The sequence below is a fragment of the Aspergillus stella-maris genome (assembly GCF_047715825.1).
Source record: "Aspergillus stella-maris strain CBS 113639 unplaced genomic scaffold BDV14scaffold_9, whole genome shotgun sequence".
In the NCBI taxonomy this organism is placed as follows: Eukaryota; Fungi; Ascomycota; class Eurotiomycetes; order Eurotiales; family Aspergillaceae; genus Aspergillus; species Aspergillus stella-maris.
In genome coordinates this window covers 248,861-265,299 of record NW_027396803.1, presented here as the reverse complement: position 1 = coordinate 265,299, position 16,439 = coordinate 248,861, and the positions used below count along the sequence as shown (strand labels likewise).

Here is a 16,439-nt window from a genome sequence, read left to right as displayed (position 1 = left end):
GACCCCAAGGCCAAGCCCTTACAAGATACCCCGCTCACACAAGCAGCAAGCGCGAAGCCAAAACCACAACCGCCATTAAGGCTGCTCAACAGCCAGCCAGGAATGTTAGCGGCGGGATATCATTGTATAGGTAACATCTCTTCAACGCATCAGCCGGAAACAGCGGGACATCTAGCTAGTGCTCCAGACCTTGCCTCCGCTGTGCCACGGGGTTACTTGTTCCGTCCCCTCCGTTATTTGAAAGCCTCAGGTTATGAATAGGTAGCCCAAATAGGAATAGCGTACTGGCCACCACCACCTCATATGGTAAGTTATGTCACAGTCCCTCTTTGTTGGAAGCCAATCAGAGCGCGAGGACCATACCTATTCTTACCTATGTTGAGTTGTCCGGGTTCGCCGGGCTGCGTATGGTGGGGTTTGTTGAATTTAGTGGCACTTGAAGGTATTATGCTACTGGTTTTGAGGGATACTGCGGTCTATCACTAGTAGAGATGCGGTGAGTCGAGGAGGGTTCGGGCGAGGTTGTTGTTTGGTACTAAGTACTAATGCTATGTGACGAAGGATGGTTTATAGGAATAGGAAGAGGGAAGGAGAGGGCGGAGGAGGGCAACCACGATAAGACAGAAGAAAGAAAGAACAGAGAAGTGTGAGGGCAAACTACTTCATTGTACTACCTATGAAAAGACATAAAACGCAAAGACCACCGAAATCTGAACCCAGACCTTGGCCTCAAACTCCAATCAACTGAGCTCTGGTCAATATCTACTCTCGGATTGTGGCTCGGTGGTTGGATGCCTTAAGGGGCTCTGATGGAGACAGTCGCGGGAGAGGAAAAGAAGGGCTCCAGGGCGGCAAAGAAATCGAGACGGAAGGGGACCAGACGGCGCGAGGACAGGCGGAATTATGCCGGATCTGGCATGCCCACCACTGCCGCAGATCGCGCTGATTAAAACGGCGTAGGAGCGTGCACGGTCATCTCACCAATCTCAGTCTCGTTGTATCTCGCAGTAATTGTCAGCGTATCAGACATCGGCTTTACCTTGAGCTCCACAACACAGCGAAGCATGTACCCCTTGTCTGGGCCATGTCCGAATTCAGGGAAGTTCTTGATTGGCACGGTCGAAAAGTCCACGCGAAGGTAGCCTGCAGTGTGAAGATCTGGACAGGGTGGCCAATTAGTCAGTTACCATACTAACCGGTTGATGAGGGGGAGAAGGAAAAGACGGTAATTTATACACACCTGAGGATCCATCAGGGATATGGGTAGGGAGGGATTCGAGAGTGGTGCGGTAAATTGGGATCGTGTGGACCTTGTGTGCCCGATGGTGGTGCTCGAAGAATGCCTCCTGAGCATAGCAATAATTGGAGAGATATTGTTCACCCTGTATGAGAATAAGGTGATGAGTTCAGTGCTCCTTGCATCCTGATGAGTAGACTGGGGAGTAGAATACCTGACGGATGGCCCAGCATATGACCTTCCTAATCGGCCCCTCGCCAGAAGCCCTGTCCTGTCTGGAAGGGCTTTTGTCGTCACCTTCTACAACATGACGGTTGACCATAAAGCCGTAGCTTTCAGGGAACTTAGACGTATATTCGAAAATACCATCCAAACCGCGGAGGGCGGCGCCGGAAGCAACGGCGAGTTGTCTAGAAAACAGTAAGCACCGAAATAGCACCGCAGGAATATGTCGCTTACGGGTCCGCCATGAAAAGGACGCGTAAAAGTCCTTGTTTTACCAACGAGCTGTTCCGTATCCGTTTCTGCAGATAGACCGAGCTGCTAAGACCCCCGACCATGACCAGTCTCTATACACCGGTTAGTCTCTGGCAGCAACTAGGAGATGCATTGATTACCGTGATCGCATTCCCCTCTTTTGCTCGCCTGATGGCCTCGTTGATCTGCGAAATGATCAGGTCCATGATCTTGTCGAACACTGGATTAAACACATTGTCGCACAGTTCGTCTTTCGACAATGTAAGGATGCCTGTATCGGGCTCATAGTGGTCCAACCCTGGCAGCTGGAGACTCCCATCTATTCGGAACTTGTACTCATCCTTTCGCGCGTCAAAGTTATGCTTGAGATCCTCGAACTCGTCCAAGAGCCAGCTGCCCGGACCTTTGTGCACAGTCGGATAATTGACGAAACCGTCTCCAAGCTTCTTATTCAAAAAAGAAATGAACTTGGCATCAATGGCCGCCGAGCCGCACTTTGCACCTGGAGAGGGTCAGTGAGCAGACGAATTAGATTGGCAATTCTGGCGAATTACAAACCTCGTTCTGAGCAAATGGGCTTGAAGTATCGACGGCCTTTGACCTCCGCGACATAGTAGGACGCCATGTCCTATATCTCGCGGTTAGTCTCTAAGCCGATGATTAGAACCCGAACACTGAGGACAATGCATACCACCGTACCCCCTCCGCAGTCACAAACAAGGAGAGCATCCTTGCACTATATAGCGTTAGCCTTGGATGTACGATGGACAGCAGGTAACTATTCACTTTGAGGTCTCTCCACAGATCGTTGATGACCGCTTGCGCCGCGGCCTCGCCCTCTGTGAGAACATGTAGTGAATCATGCCCTCTGGCGCCAAAGCCAGCATTTGCAAAGGCGCCCCGCAGGATGTCTCTCGTAGTGTCTGATCATATGACGGGGTACGTCACCCAAAATTCCAGAATCAGGCTTTCCAGATCCCTGTCCAGTTTTTCAGGTATCTCCTTGCAAATCTGACCGTAAACGTGGGCTAGAAAATCGCTAATGGCGCCAGCAGGACTTTTGCAAGGCGGAAGATTGAAGATGCCGCGTATATCCTCATCCATCCGAGTGTCCCCTTCGTGATCAGTCAGCGTCTCCGAGCCATCCAACCGTAGCTTCAGCCATGCCGAAGCCTTCTGGCCTGCGGGAATGGCGAAACCATAGGTATGGGCCAAAGTCCAAGCCTGTTGGACGTAGGAAATTCTGGATGGGACGCATTGTTCATAGTGCCCCGATGGCCAGCCGTTGATGAAATTAATCGGAGAGTTCGCAGGGACTCCCCTGGACCGGTAAGCGACCTCTGCCATCGACAAAACTAGTAAGCTAGGAGCGAAAGAGGCGCCATGAGCCTCGGTAAGGGCTAGACCGGCAACTGACTGGTAAAAACAGTGCCGAAGTCTACGGCGACGACAACCGTGGTGGGGGGTCGGGTCTGCTGCATGACTGATGGTGAGGATGACGTGCAAGAGATGGTGATTCTCAGAATGGTAAAAGGCTGACAAGAAGACGAAAAGACGATGAAGATGATAAAACGATGATGACAGGCACTAAACAAGAGACAGCGAGGGGGGTTTATATCGCTAATCAGCAAGTTAACGGCAACGCTTGACGAGTATTAGCGGACTACAACCGCTCACCTGCCCGATCTACTGCCAAGCTAGCCTCTACGAGATGCTTGAGAATGCACTAATCAGTCACCCTCACTATAAGGATCTAAACCAAAAAGGAAGTTGAGATATGCATGGCTCAGGGCTTGGATAATGTTGGCGGACGAATTTGGTTGAATGAGCGTGTAACGAGACATGCTATTCTTAAGCAGCAATCACCAAGCTCCATCCTCAACACGCAAGCAAGATGGATTGTTTGCATGCACTCAGGACATCTTCTCTGACAGCCTTGGAGCAAGCTGCACTCGTTGGTTGTCAGCAATCGGCCTGCTCCTCGAAGGAAAGGCGAATTGGGCCTTGGTTGGCTGGGGGCGCCAGTGCCAATAGGCTTCCTGCAAATGCACATGCACATGCACTTCTCGAAGCAATAGACGTATCGAGTTGAAGTCAAGCCAGGCTGAATGCAAAACTTGTCACCTGCAAGCTAGGGTTCCCAGGGGAGTGCAATCTGCTTTCAATTCAAAGAAAGAGTATAGACAGACCACAGCCAGGCCAGCTGCAGTCAGCATCACGACTGGAAGCGAGGGGTTAGCTCACATAACACCAGCGCTTTGGGGATTACAAGAACTCAGAACCGCAGGGTTACACGGCTGATGTTTGAATGATGTTTGAATTCAGTTAGCCTAAAAGTTGGACAGGCCGATGATGGATGAGAGCATTTGCATCCAGCCTGAAGCCAATCCGAAAGTATTCTCTCACCATGATGATCAGCCGGACCGATCGCTGTTCCTGATCCAGAGTGCTGCATAGTTCTCGGCGTCGGGAAAATAGATCACCGATTTTGCCTACGTGAGGTTGAGACGCATAATGTTGTTACATCTAGAGTGGGTTTAAAGCAACAACTTCCCAAATCGCACGTGAAGCTCCAATTCAAGCACCTGGGAGTATTGTGACCTTGGTGAGCGATACCGGATGGACAAAGTCTCCGCACCCCTACGGCGATCGACATACAGATAAAAAGAGTGTCATTCAATCTCGTGGTTACTGGGCGCTCTCATTGTGCGTGTAAAAGCAGCAAAATCTCACAGGTTATAGTCAATCTGTAGTAGAGCGCGGAAGTGGATTACCTAGGTAACCTAGCGAGTGCTGTAAGAAAAACCGAAATAGGAATTTGCTGTAGAGAGCCCTAGTGAACTCCTGAAGCTAAGGAAGAAGCATTTTTTTCATTCCACCTGTTCGGCGTCAAGGCGTTCCGTAACGTCTACTAGAACATGGGCCTTGAGTTTCCAATCATCGATACCGATCACCTTGTCGAGGGCAGGGTACCCGCGAGGAACGGCGCGTACGTGCAGAGCGGGAGCAGTCAGGCCCAGTACTGGCTTGCCGTCCAACAGAGGATTTGTTTTGGAGAGAAAATGCTGCACTGCCACCTGAGCGCGATCTGAGCGGTGGTGGAATGTTGGGCTCAGGCGATCGAGTAAGTAGATCTCCGGTTCGACCTCCCAGAAAGACATGTGGATGGCGTTTTGTGCGGCACGGTTGTAGAGCTTTAAAAGCTCCTCGTAGACATGGTCCCCAGGCTGGATCTTCCTAGGTTCCTTAAGCAGCAGCTGACAGGTCTTGGTGTTAAGAATGTCAGAGACCATGCAGCGAATGAGCTTCTCGCGGTAATGTGCGGTTAACTCTCCGAATTCATAGTCTTGTCCTCGGGACTTTACATCGTACACGTTTGCAAGCCGGCAGGTCGTGACTCGCCAGTGCTCGTAAAGCTCGGGATTGGCTACAAAATGTCAATTCCGTTAAGCAAGAAGTTTAAGTAGGTAAGGGGCCAACGGTGCATACCTTTCTCAAATCGCTGACTAATTGAGTAGAGGTGCTCGGCAAACCTCTCCTGGTCTTCCTTTGCTCGATCATTCTTCATTGCTTCTGCGGGGTCTGGTCCCACGTACCAGAACGGATTGGTGTAAAACTTGCTGACCATGTCCTTGACGATGAACATCGTAAGAAACACCTCAGGAGCGTTAACGCACGCTGCCTTGGGAAGACGTGGGATGATCTGACTATAGTCCTCCTGGACTAGATAACCTTCAAGACTGGCAATTACATTTTTTTTATCATCGTCTGAGAATGCGTCCATGTCGTTCGTGCTTGTTATACCGTAGAGAAGGGCAATTTGATTTGCTTCTCGGCACGTTGCTTCAAGCTCAGGGCCCCAAGTGCTACCATTAGATCTCAGGAAGGGGGCAGGAAAACTGATGAAGAACTTGCTCATGTTATAAGAAGATCGGTACGCCTGGAATACAGCTTCATATTCAGCTTTCAAATTCTGAAGCTCCGTAGACAGGTCTTGTATTTCGCGATCCTTGTCGTCGATGTCGCGGATAGAAAGGCGCTCAAGGACCCGATCATGATCCGCAATCGATCTGCTAAGCCGAACGGAGAGCTCGTGAATGAGGCGAGTTTTGTCGGATTCCGTTAAGTCGGATGGCGAATGTTCAGGCTCTTGTGATGTCGGGGGTTTCCCTTGCGGTGGCTTCGAAGCGGCGGCTTGCTTCGAGGAGCGCGTCTGCCTCGAGGAGCTGGTCTTCTTGCTCTGTTCCATCTTGATCTCGCTGCCGCGCTCGGATTGGCGTTTTGTAGAGTGTCTTGGATCTTCACGCAGTTGCTAGAAAGTTGTAACAATCAGTGAAACTTGCTTTGGAAGAGATCAGGGGGGAGCTGATAGTGACCTTCGTGCTCGACGCATGACGGAGCTTGCTGGATTTGGGCATATCGGAATCGTATGAGGAGCTAGACGGGTAGCACGATGATGACCAAGAAAGGCGGTGGTAATGAAAATGAATTGATACTAACAAACATGTCGGTAGCAATCAATGTGTTGCGAGCCTGCATACATGAGGTTTGTTGCTCGACATTGTGGGATGGTCTCGACCAATGCTTTATGACACCCGCGGATAAATTTGGCAGTAGGGCGCATTCGCGTGAAACAAAGGAATGGCAACACTGCAGGTCCTTTCAGCTTTCTTGAATTCATGACTAGTCTGCCTGAATGCTGGCGGCCTTTGTGCAACTTTGGGCACCCGTGGTTGCGGATCTCGAATCAAACCGCTGCCGGGCTCAATCCTTTGAAGTCAAATGAGGAAACGAAGTGTTCAAAAGTAGGGAATGCGACCGACCAGCAAGAATTGCCATGCTAGCAAAGCCATGCAGCTTCCCTTGAGACATCCAGGTGCCAGCGAGACTTGTCGAAGAGAGAGGAGACCGAGCGGGTTTCGCGCACACATTGCAAACAATTGTCGATCATTTAACTGCGCAAGGCTTCCTTTGATTCGAGGTTCAAAATTCTCAACGTTGCAGTAGTTCTGGCGGGTACTTTTGGTGCTCATGGACTGTAGGCCCACTCTTGCTTACTCCCCTCTTGACGTCTTTGCGTCGCTCTGGATAATGTGTCAGATGTTTGCTAGACAGACAGCCAAGCATGGGCGGTGTGATACTTGAGCTCAGCACGAATTCGACAAAGTGCATACAATCATACCAAGGCTCAGCTCTGATACAAACGTACATTCAACAGCATCATCTCGTTTCTCGCTTGAAGCGCGATCGATCGAGGCGCAGATCCTTTTCGTAAGAAGACATCCCGCGCCTGCATAGCACCCCGCCCGGCATCGGACACGAAAGTGGTAGTGACAGGAAGCTGCAGCTTATCTTACGCTCTGTTCTCATTCAGACCGAGGGCGACATGAGATTCCATGTGCTGGCTGGTGCTGTGAGGAGACCGTGACGCAGATTTCAAATAAGATTTAAGCGACATTTGCTTGTTTGTGTTGCAAAAAACACCAACAAATCTGCTTCCAGGCAAGTCCCCTAGTCCTAAGCTGAAGGCAGTTGCAGAGCCAGGAACAAATGCTCTTCCACCATTATGACGATGTCAATCGCAGATCATTATTACTTCTTCCCTCTACCCGAGATCTCTTTTCCTCCAGACCCACTGTGCCCAAGCCAAACCTCAAATCTAACTGAGTCAACGTCCCCCAGCCCATGATCTACAACTCATCCTGCCCTTGGGGTGCAAAGGTTCGTCGAAATGACATAACGGACATGGCCGCCACACGAGAACGAAGATAAATCACCAGGAGCTTGCAACAAACCCTCAAGTTTCTCAACTCTACGACTGTAACAATGAAAGGCACCGAAATCACATCTGACGACAGCGGTATCGTCCAGTCCACCCGCCAAACCCCGTACGCTTGCTCTTCCGCGACAGAGCTAAGCGGCGGACTGGCTAACTCGACATATCGAGGAAGGCTTTCACAGCCTCTGGAAGATGGAACCGATAGCGTTATCATCAAGCATGGTGAGGAGAGATGCGCTAAGCTTCCGGAAGTCGAGTTGTCGACGACGAGATGCGTACGTCCGTCCCACTTGATCGTGGGCGAAGAATGACTGCTGACCATGGACTTTCTTCAACCACCCAGCGTACGGAACAAGCACTCCTGAAAACAGTCCAACATACGCCAGTCGCGCAAGTCAACCACAACGGAGTCGCCGTCCAGTGTCCGTGGGTGTATCACTACGTCCCGCAAGACAACACCCAGATCGTTCAGGACTACCCGCACGAGTCGACACTACATCAATGGCTCACGACGCAAAGTCAATCCCACCACGGAAATGAGAACAACAAGAACGTCTCGGTATTGGGCGAGGCCGTCGCAATCTGGCTGGCGAGATTCCACAGCTGGTCGCGTGACGGTATTGAAGGACACGTCGAGCTGGCCGACATCGTCAAAAGCAACACCGAGTCACTTGGAAAAGACCTTGCAGTTGCAAAGATGCGCAAATTCGAGCAGCAGTGCGAGAATGACAAGGTGCTGAGATACGCGAGGGAGATCCTATTCCCAGCCCCTAGTGGAAGCGACATCATGATTCATGGTGACTTTTCAACGAGAAAGTATGTTTTACTCTTACATAGCACTTGTTGTGGAAAATTGAGAAGCTGACGGAAGCTCCGTGAATAGCATTCTCCTACGAGACTGCTCTTCCGAGACCACGGCTGCCGCCGAGAACACCAACGCCCCATCACCAGGCTACTGCCTTGCTATAATCGACTGGGAGATATCCTGTTACGCCTCCTTCACGCGCGACGTCGCCAACATTCTCAGCGATCTGTACATGCAAATTCACTTCACAGAACCCGAAGAAGCCAAAGCGACATCGCGGTCCCAATTCTTCTTGAATGGCTTCATATCTGCTTATCCTCGTCTCAGCGAAGAAGTTTACAAGACTGTCGCGCAAGTCGGCGAGAACTTCTTCTACGCGCATGCTTATGCACCACCGGGGCATACAAAGGATCAAGTTGAGGAGCTTGTGAGGTTCGGGGAGAGGCTGATTGTTATGGGGTGCAAGGGTGATAGAGCGAGTGTGGAGGGGACGTTTTTGGGATGTCTACTCGACGCGTGTTGGTGAGAAGTCTATTTGACACATGGTCGTTTACCTATCCTTTATATAGAGCGAGCGATTGTAAGTAGATCATTCAGGTACTTCGTAGATAGATATTCCACTAGTTCGTAGCACAACAACCGCGGTCCTCGGCAGTCCCTGGCAGGCAAGCTCCCCGCATTCGCAATGATCGACATTCAGCTCCACCTGCAATATCATTGAAGAACGGTAATCTAGCCTCTTCAACTCTCCAAACTGAGCACTCTTACATCTCAACTTAATACCATATCTCTTCTCCCCATACACAATCCAAGGACACCTCAAAATGCCCAACCCCCTCCTCAAATCCTTCCCCACAGCCCCCTACGCCGAACCCCTCCTCCCCCAACTCGACATCCCAAACCCCTACTACACAGCAACACACCACCACCTCCGCTCGCACGTCCGCTCATACATAGAAACGCACATCGCACCATACGCACAAGATTGGGAAGAACGCGGCGAAATCCCGGTCCAGGTTTACAAGACTCACGCAGAAAACGGGTATACAATCGTGCACCCGCTCACGAGTCTCGAGGATGCAGGCGGTGTGAGTCTCCCTGGTGGTGTGAGGAGGGAGGAGTGGGATACGTGGTGCTCGCTTATTGTTAGCGATGAGTTTACGAGGTTGGGGTTTGTGGGTGTTATTTGGGGACTTGGTGGTGGGAATGGGATTGGGTGTCCTCCCGTCGCGAGGTTTGGGACTGAGGAACAGAGGAAACGGTGGTTGCCGGGGGTTGCGAGGGGGGATGTGAGGTTTTGTTTGGGGATTACGGAGCCGGATGGTTTGTTTCTCTTCCCTTTTACCCTATCCTTCTATCCACTGGGGTCGATTGGTGTGCGTTTGCTAACTTGCGCAGCTGGATCCGATGTCGCGAATATTCAGACTACCGCCAAACGTCAAGGGGATCATTATGTTGTCAACGGGTCGAAGAAGTGGATTACGAATGGCATCTGGGCGGACTTTTGCACTGCTGCTGTGAGGACTGGTGGGCCGGGGAGGGGCGGGATCAGTCTGCTTGTTATTCCGCTGGCGGCGAAGGGCGTTACGCGGAGGAGGATGCATAATTCAGGTGTTAATGCGAGTGGTATGTTTCCAAACCTGTTGCATGGGGCGGAAGACTGATAAAGACAGGCTCAACATTCATCGAATTCGACGACGTCCACGTCCCAATCAAAAACCTTCTCGGCGAAGAAAATAAGGGTTTCCCACTTATCATGTCTAGTATGTCCACACCCACTAACTTTCTCTGGTACGAGGAACTAACGAGGAAGACTTCAACCCCGAACGCCTCTCCCTAGCAGCCGCCTCACTCCGCCTCGCCCGCGTCTGCGCCGAAGATGCCTTCAACTACGCCATAAAGCGCGAAACGTTCGGGTCCCCGCTAATCCAGAAACAAGCTATCCAAGCGAAGATCTTCAAGTTCGGGCTCATGATCGAACCGGCATACGCATTTATGGAGCAGCTGGTTAATATCATTGAAAAGACGAAGGATCGGCCTGTTGACGATGTGCGGATTGGCGGGATGACTGCTCTCCTGAAGGTCATGTCGACCAGGGCGCTGGAGAAGAGCGTTCGTGAGGCGCAGCAGATTCTGGGTGGGGCGGGGTACAATAAGGCTGGGCAGGGGGCGAGGATTGAACAGATTAGTCGGGATGCGAGGGTGCATGTTGTTGGGGGTGGGAGTGAGGAGATTATGATGGGGTTGGCGTTGCAGGAGGAGACGAAGGCTTTGCGGAGTCGGAGGGCGGCGCTGGAGAGGAAGTCAAATCTGTAATCTGTTCCAATGTTTTTCATTCTGGCAGTTAGTAAGGTCTATGATAAAAGAAGTACTGACCCTTTTTTGTATGTGTTGCCTGGACCGTAGGTAGGCGGAGTTGTCTAAATGTGAATGTCACAGACGTTGCCATTCACAGCAGTTTTTGTGGACCTTTCAGTGAATGCAGCTGTCCACAAGAGTCAAACAACTCAGGCCGTCCCAAAAAAATATGCTTCTTCTTCTTTTCCTTCTTCTTCGACTAGCAAGTCCTATCTGACTTGAGGCCTCGGGAATGAATGTACTAATTGATCATCACCTCCTGTACAGTTCGCCTTTCTGGTGTTGGCACGTTTCTAATGTTTATTTATTTCTGACCCCGGTCCACCGCTCATACGCCTCCCCGAAATCCTTATACCACAGATCAACAAACTCCTTGCTCATTCCCGGCGCAATAATCGTATCCCCGTTTTCCAAGCCATCCGAGACAGATTCCATGAACTCGTCCACTGTCAAAGCATTCGGGTTCTTATGCTTCTTGTTGTCATCCGGATCTTCGCGATCTCGATGCAGGTCTGTTCCTACAGAGGGAGGCGCGATCTCAACAACCTTGATCTTCTCGTATCCTCCGTGCGCAAGCTGAGTCCGAAGTGTCATTGACCAGAAATGAAGCCAGGCTTTTGTGCCATTGTACACAGGGTTTATAACGGAGAGGGGCACGAAGGCTAAAATCGACGAGACGTTCATCACAACGGCGCCATTTGGCTTGCTCTTGAAATGCTTGAGCAGCCCCAACGTCAAATGCATTGGGCCACGAACATTAATGTCGATTTCTTGATCGGCCTTGGCTAGGAATTCAGAGGGTTCATCATTCAGCACAGAAAGAGGCCGCTGCACGCCTGCATTGTTAACCAGGCAGTCGAGATCCGGATACTTCGCTGTGATTTTGGCAATAAAATCGGGAATTCTGTCGACAACTCCGGTATCGAGGACAAAATAGTCCGTCGCACCAATCTCCTCTGCTGTCGCGCGTAGGTTGCTTTCGGTTCGACCCGCAATGATGACTTTCTTGCCTTTGCTGAGTAGGTATGCGGCGATTGCCTTGCCGAGACCACCGCCGCCGCCTGTGACAAGGGCGCAGGAGAAGGAGAGGAGGGACATTATTCGCAATATGTGAAGTTGTTCGAGGATCTGAGTTGCTAATGTGACTGCGGTAGGGGAAGGGCGATACTTATAGTACCTTAACTACGGGTCCATTGTTCGGGATTCGGCATCCCGGTCATGATGGAATTTACGGAATGGGGTTGGAACTCGAAAGCCTGAATTCCGATCCGGCGATCCCGAGTGTCCACCATGCACTTGAATACAGGGAGTTAAAAGCTTGAGTCATAGGTACAAAAAGAGGCTATACTGGTTTACTAAGCAAGGTTCACGTCCTACTAGGAAGTTATGTCTACCGGTAACACTACCTACGATTACGAGTCCTTATGGATCGATGCTTGGAGCGAACGACAACAAACTCGAACGGCGCGCGAAAGTAGATGCTCATCAGGTAAACACCTTAGCTTGTTTCTGCAGCTCAAGGAACGTCTTCTCGTCGTGTCCTGGAATTACCTGGCCCTTTGTGATCCGCTCCAACTGCTTCAAGCGCTGGGTGCTTCTGAACCACGCAGGGTGGTCGCGAGCTAGCCAGCCTTGGGGAATACCGTCGATCCACTGCAACATTAGTGATCTGTACACATGAAGCCAGCGCAGAGAGGTACTTACGTTCTCTATGACATGGCAGTGGTCGCTGATAAAGAAGTATGTCCCCGTTTCAGGCATGTTGATTTGCATCCCAATGAGCCCATCCGTATGACCTGGCAGATGGTGCAGGGTAATCCCCTGGCAGAAATCGAATGCTTGATCGTTGAAGGTTTTCCAATTTCTTTCATGTCAGCATCGTCACATATTGTGGTCGGGTATTTTCATACAGTCTCACGTCCAAATAATGCGGAAGATAAACACCAGGATCGGCCCCCGTCGCCGCGGACCAGAAAGCCCCCGTGAGCTCACGCTCATGCACCCAGATTTCAACGTCCTTCCGCTGCATAAACTCGTCTAGTCCACCAGCATGATCAAGATGCAAATGTCCGATGATAATCTTCTTCACATCCTCAATGCGATTTCCAGTCGCCGCAATTGCAGCCCTGAGCTCATGCTGCGGATCATACCGCACTCGGGCAAAGATATCTGCAATAACCGGGCCCCAAACCTTGGGATAGTCCTTGCCGCAACCAGTCTCCCATAGAATAAGTCCCTCGTGGGGATGGTCGACGAGAATGCAATACACGGGCATCTGGCGGCGCTTGTTCACGAAACTTTCGCCCTCAGTCGACTTATTGCTACCATTTCCGCCGCGCGTGACGTACCCTTCATCGCATTCTAGCCAGCCAACTTCGAGGACGTGGAACTTTGTTCCTTGGGGGCAGACGTTGGATATGGCGTTCGGGACTGCGCCGCGGGCGAGTTGGGCTTGCATGGCGGGCGTCGACATTCTTGATGGGATTGACGAGCGTATACAGACGCAGTCAAGTTTATATTTCCGAGTTAATATTTCGGCGAGATGTGAACTCAAATGTGGCCATGGCCTGAAGGGGAGTGGTTGTCCGACCCAGGTTGGGGTTTAAGTGATGTCAGGCTTCGCTGTTCCAGGGCTCCGCGTACTTCGTACTCGGCATTCTGCCTTCGCAGAGTCTAATGCACCGAGTCGTAAAAGTGAGGCTTTCACATGCATAGGCCAATGAAATCGGTTAGAATTAAGCGCACGATGTGTCAGGTCAGATGTTGGGACTGTGGGGAGAATGTGTGTTGTTGGAGACAGTATGCATGATAGTTGGGGTTATGCGGAGAACCATGCAGCAACATGCATGTACGTCAACACCACAGGAGAACAATGCGCAGGCTAATCAGGTTTACCGAGAGGACGCAAAGGAGCGTGGGGATTTACTTTATATACATAATGGCCGCATCTATCCGTCTAACCGTTCTGCTGTCGCATTTGGAAGATCCCACCTTCCTCTGTCACTCCGCAGCCCCTGGGTATATAAGGGGGTTCCAGAAGCCCCTTCACGATGGGGCGTCTCACTTACCTCGTATACAGAGAGTCTCCCCGCCGAGGCGATTCATTACCGTGTGCCTGCGTGTTCGCCGGCACCGCGCTCGACGTCGGCAACTATACGGCTCCCGAGACAATCCCCTCGTCCCGAAAATCGAATACCACCGCCACTGACGCCGCATTCAAATTGAAGTCGTGAACGCCAGGAATATTCCAGTACCCTACTCGATGGGCCAGCATGCTGCGCGAAAATCTACAGCACAACCAGGCGTGAGCAGCGACTCTTCCGGGACGCGAAAGGAGGGTTTCCCAGTTGTTCCGTTCCGCGCACTCACGCTCCCAGGAGAAGGTGCGACAAAAAGTGAACTGATGTGTTATCTGCACGGCAGGTTCATCATGACGGCGTTGACACCCAACGTGTAGCTGGTTCCTGGGGGCTTCAAGGCTGTTACTGTTGCGGTGCACTTAAACGCGCATGAAGCTACTGCATTTCAGGTAGGCCCGCCATGATACGTACGCTGCATAACATATCGAGCTGCATTTCCATGAGACCAGCGTGTATGACGCGCATACTGCACCTGCAATCCTTGCTGTATGGTACTTTTGACTCGCGTATCCAGCTGCAACATGCAGTTTGATTTTTGATGCTGATCTTGCTGCACGATGCAGACGCTGCATGTTTGCAACATCCACGTGTAGCGTCGCAGCTTGCAGACTGCAATTTTTTTTTCTTTCTTTTAAATTTTGTGTTTCAGGATCTGTATAACATGTCTTCTTGCATATCCAGCTGCACGACGCACATTCATCACATCCACGTGTAGACGCACAGACTGCAGTATGCAATGCTGGCTACTGCATGAGCTGCAGCCTGCATGTATATCAGCCCGACATGCAAGACGCAGTGCACACTGCAAAGTACATGCAGCTGTATTTCCAGGAATGTGATGCTGGCCCTAATGCAGATGCTGCGGGGAGGGTAGAGGTGTGGAGCAAGCCACCCCCGCAGACCAGTCGCCTCGTCAATCCCGAATGGGACGCATAACCTGGGCATAGCATGTTACATATGTACCTATGTAGGTCATGCAGTGTGAATAAGTACCACGCATATAGCCGACTTTCGGCGACCGGGATTATGGGGTCCCCCGCTCTGGAGTGTTGGATCGGTGGTACCATACTAATTGTCCGGGTTGATGTTTGGGTGCGGAGAGATCTTGGGGCCTCGGTACGGCATTTGTCCAAATTGTCGGTTGGACGAGATTGATGGTTAGGTGATATATTTCTCGCGTTCTTTCCACTTTCTTATGTCGTATCTCAGGGCGCCTCAGCCTCTTAGTCTTAATAATACTTTGCTCCTGGTGGAAACTCCTTGTCATCATGCCGCCCGCTACTATGCGTGCTGTGGTCTTCAAGGGCCCTTATCAGGTGGGTTGGTCCGACTCCTTCGGTCAATTCTCATATGATGATACTGACACCACTTGCAGGTTGAAGTCGAGGACAGACCGACGCCTAAAATCCGCGATCCGACGGATGCGATCCTGAAGGTCTCATCTACGGCCCTTTGCGTGAGAAATCCTATTTACAGCCAAGACTACCTACACTTTTCTGACCCTGGCCAGGGCTCTGATCTGCACTTCTATCGCGGCCACCTAAAGTGCCCAACGGGCTTTATTTGCGGACACGAGTTCGTCGGCACAATTGTCGAAAAGGGAGCAGCTGTCACTGAGTTCGCGCTGGGCGAACAAGTTGTCGTCCCCTTCTACACAGCTTGCCAGGAATGCTACTTCTGCGTTCGTGGCCAGGCAAGTCGCTGCGCAAAGGGCGAGCTATTTGGTAACTCTGCGCCGGCGAATACGATTGATGGCGGGCAGGCCGAGTATGTCCGTGTACCACTCGCGCAGACGACATTTGTCCGCAAGCCGAAGGGTGTACCAGAGGAGCTCCTCGTGCTTATGGCTGATATTTTCCCGACGGGATACTTCGCTGCGGCACGGTTCCTGAAGGACCTACCACCGCGCGACCAGGAAGAGTATACTACTGTAGTGATCGGATGTGGTCCCGTGGGACTCTGCACGATCGCGTCAGCTCTAATGATGGTGAAAACAGTCTATGCAATCGACTCGATCCCCGAGCGACTAGAGGAAGCAAAGAAGCTCGGCGCCATCCCGATAAACCTAAACGACAACCCGGTGGCAAAGATCAAGGCGGCCTCTGGTGGTCGCGGCGCAGATGTCGTGATGGAGGTTGTTGGCCACGCGGACGCCTTCATGCTAGGGTTTGATATGATTCGGCCCTGGGGACAGATTAGTTCGATTGGTGTGCATACCGAGGAAATTCCGCTGAACGGACTGATGTGTTATGGGAAGAACATCACGATGGCGTTTGGAAGGTGTCCTGTTAGAAGTGTATTTGATGAAGCGCTTGCCGTGTTCCAGGTGCTGCATCCGAAGTTGGCGTTCTTAGGTGGCATTACTATGCCCTTGGAGAATGCGCCGCAGGCGTACGAGGACTTTGAAGCGAGGCGGACGAACAAGGTTGTGTTCAAAATTGACACTTAGCTGCACGCATTGATGTAAGTATTTATTCGGCGTCATTCCGTTCATCGGACGAGCAGCATCTGAGGGAGTGAGGGTTGGGATGGGACTGGCGTGAGAGCTGAAGCGTTGTTGTTGGGCTGGATATTGTTGCTGCCTTAAGATGTTTTTCATGCCTGATAGTGCCAAGACTCATTCATTAATTACATAAGCTCTCT

General features: G+C 51.3%; 8 protein-coding genes across 8 annotated transcripts; 4 read left to right on the top strand and 4 right to left on the bottom strand.

The window, feature by feature from the left end:
• The first annotated feature begins 152 nt into the window (after positions 1-152).
• On the top strand, positions 153-597 carry BDV14DRAFT_167732 (uncharacterized protein). The gene has a single exon (XM_073767736.1). It carries the CDS (start codon positions 304-306, stop codon positions 484-486), a length of 183 nt encoding a protein of 60 aa, XP_073631273.1. The 5' UTR covers positions 153-303; the 3' UTR covers positions 487-597.
• A 349-nt stretch (positions 598-946) lies between these two features.
• On the bottom strand, positions 947-3,061 carry BDV14DRAFT_197095 (Hsp70 family protein; the record flags this gene model as incomplete). The annotated part of the gene is made up of 9 exons (XM_073772593.1): positions 947-1,158; positions 1,241-1,382; positions 1,452-1,647; positions 1,697-1,806; positions 1,855-2,216; positions 2,273-2,342; positions 2,406-2,450; positions 2,501-2,582; positions 2,658-3,061. The coding sequence occupies 9 exons, from the start codon at positions 3,059-3,061 to the stop codon at positions 947-949; spliced, it is 1,623 nt and encodes a 540-aa protein (XP_073631272.1).
• A 1,324-nt stretch (positions 3,062-4,385) lies between these two features.
• On the bottom strand, positions 4,386-6,269 carry BDV14DRAFT_167728 (uncharacterized protein). Its single transcript, XM_073767735.1, has 2 exons — positions 5,204-6,269; positions 4,386-5,141 (listed from the first exon to the last, which is right to left on the bottom strand). The coding sequence occupies exons 1-2, from the start codon at positions 5,961-5,963 to the stop codon at positions 4,585-4,587; spliced, it is 1,317 nt and encodes a 438-aa protein (XP_073631271.1). The 5' UTR covers positions 5,964-6,269; the 3' UTR covers positions 4,386-4,584.
• An 875-nt stretch (positions 6,270-7,144) lies between these two features.
• Positions 7,145-8,871, top strand: BDV14DRAFT_152656 (kinase-like domain-containing protein). The gene is made up of 3 exons (XM_073766595.1): positions 7,145-7,768; positions 7,837-8,309; positions 8,377-8,871. The coding sequence occupies exons 1-3, from the start codon at positions 7,541-7,543 to the stop codon at positions 8,822-8,824; spliced, it is 1,149 nt and encodes a 382-aa protein (XP_073631270.1). The 5' UTR covers positions 7,145-7,540; the 3' UTR covers positions 8,825-8,871.
• A 197-nt stretch (positions 8,872-9,068) lies between these two features.
• On the top strand, positions 9,069-10,714 carry BDV14DRAFT_167726 (acyl-CoA dehydrogenase family protein). The gene is made up of 4 exons (XM_073767734.1): positions 9,069-9,621; positions 9,697-9,924; positions 9,972-10,061; positions 10,112-10,714. Exons 1-4 carry the CDS (start codon positions 9,123-9,125, stop codon positions 10,612-10,614), a joined length of 1,320 nt encoding a protein of 439 aa, XP_073631269.1. The 5' UTR covers positions 9,069-9,122; the 3' UTR covers positions 10,615-10,714.
• A 71-nt stretch (positions 10,715-10,785) lies between these two features.
• BDV14DRAFT_167723 (putative short-chain dehydrogenases/reductase) lies at positions 10,786-11,782 on the bottom strand. The gene has a single exon (XM_073767733.1). The coding sequence runs from the start codon at positions 11,752-11,754 to the stop codon at positions 10,957-10,959; it is 798 nt and encodes a 265-aa protein (XP_073631268.1). The 5' UTR covers positions 11,755-11,782; the 3' UTR covers positions 10,786-10,956.
• A 359-nt stretch (positions 11,783-12,141) lies between these two features.
• On the bottom strand, positions 12,142-13,129 carry BDV14DRAFT_197090 (N-acyl homoserine lactonase family protein; the record flags this gene model as incomplete). The annotated part of the gene is made up of 3 exons (XM_073772592.1): positions 12,142-12,309; positions 12,361-12,520; positions 12,567-13,129. The coding sequence occupies 3 exons, from the start codon at positions 13,127-13,129 to the stop codon at positions 12,142-12,144; spliced, it is 891 nt and encodes a 296-aa protein (XP_073631267.1).
• A 1,935-nt stretch (positions 13,130-15,064) lies between these two features.
• BDV14DRAFT_212041 (alcohol dehydrogenase family protein) lies at positions 15,065-16,318 on the top strand (the record flags this gene model as incomplete). The annotated part of the gene is made up of 3 exons (XM_073776222.1): positions 15,065-15,112; positions 15,172-15,252; positions 15,307-16,318. 3 exons carry the CDS (start codon positions 15,065-15,067, stop codon positions 16,243-16,245), a joined length of 1,068 nt encoding a protein of 355 aa, XP_073631266.1. The 3' UTR covers positions 16,246-16,318.
• Between the last annotated feature and the right edge of the window lie 121 nt (positions 16,319-16,439).

Coding starts and splice junctions, on each gene's coding strand:
- BDV14DRAFT_167723 (XM_073767733.1), bottom strand. CDS start 11,754: ATGTCCCTCCTCTCCTTCTCCTGCGCCCTTGTCACAGGCGGCGGCGGT.
- BDV14DRAFT_167726 (XM_073767734.1), top strand. CDS start 9,123: ATGCCCAACCCCCTCCTCAAATCCTTCCCCACAGCCCCCTACGCCGAA. Junction 9,925..9,971: donor TTCAGGTGTTAATGCGAGTG/GTATGTTTCCAA, acceptor TGATAAAGACAG/GCTCAACATTCATCGAATTC. Junction 10,062..10,111: donor TTTCCCACTTATCATGTCTA/GTATGTCCACAC, acceptor CTAACGAGGAAG/ACTTCAACCCCGAACGCCTC.
- BDV14DRAFT_152656 (XM_073766595.1), top strand. CDS start 7,541: ATGAAAGGCACCGAAATCACATCTGACGACAGCGGTATCGTCCAGTCC. Junction 7,769..7,836: donor AGTTGTCGACGACGAGATGC/GTACGTCCGTCC, acceptor TCAACCACCCAG/CGTACGGAACAAGCACTCCT. Junction 8,310..8,376: donor GGTGACTTTTCAACGAGAAA/GTATGTTTTACT, acceptor CTCCGTGAATAG/CATTCTCCTACGAGACTGCT.
- BDV14DRAFT_167732 (XM_073767736.1), top strand. CDS start 304: ATGGTAAGTTATGTCACAGTCCCTCTTTGTTGGAAGCCAATCAGAGCG.
- BDV14DRAFT_167728 (XM_073767735.1), bottom strand. CDS start 5,963: ATGGAACAGAGCAAGAAGACCAGCTCCTCGAGGCAGACGCGCTCCTCG. Junction 5,142..5,203: donor TAGTCAGCGATTTGAGAAAG/GTATGCACCGTT, acceptor GACATTTTGTAG/CCAATCCCGAGCTTTACGAG.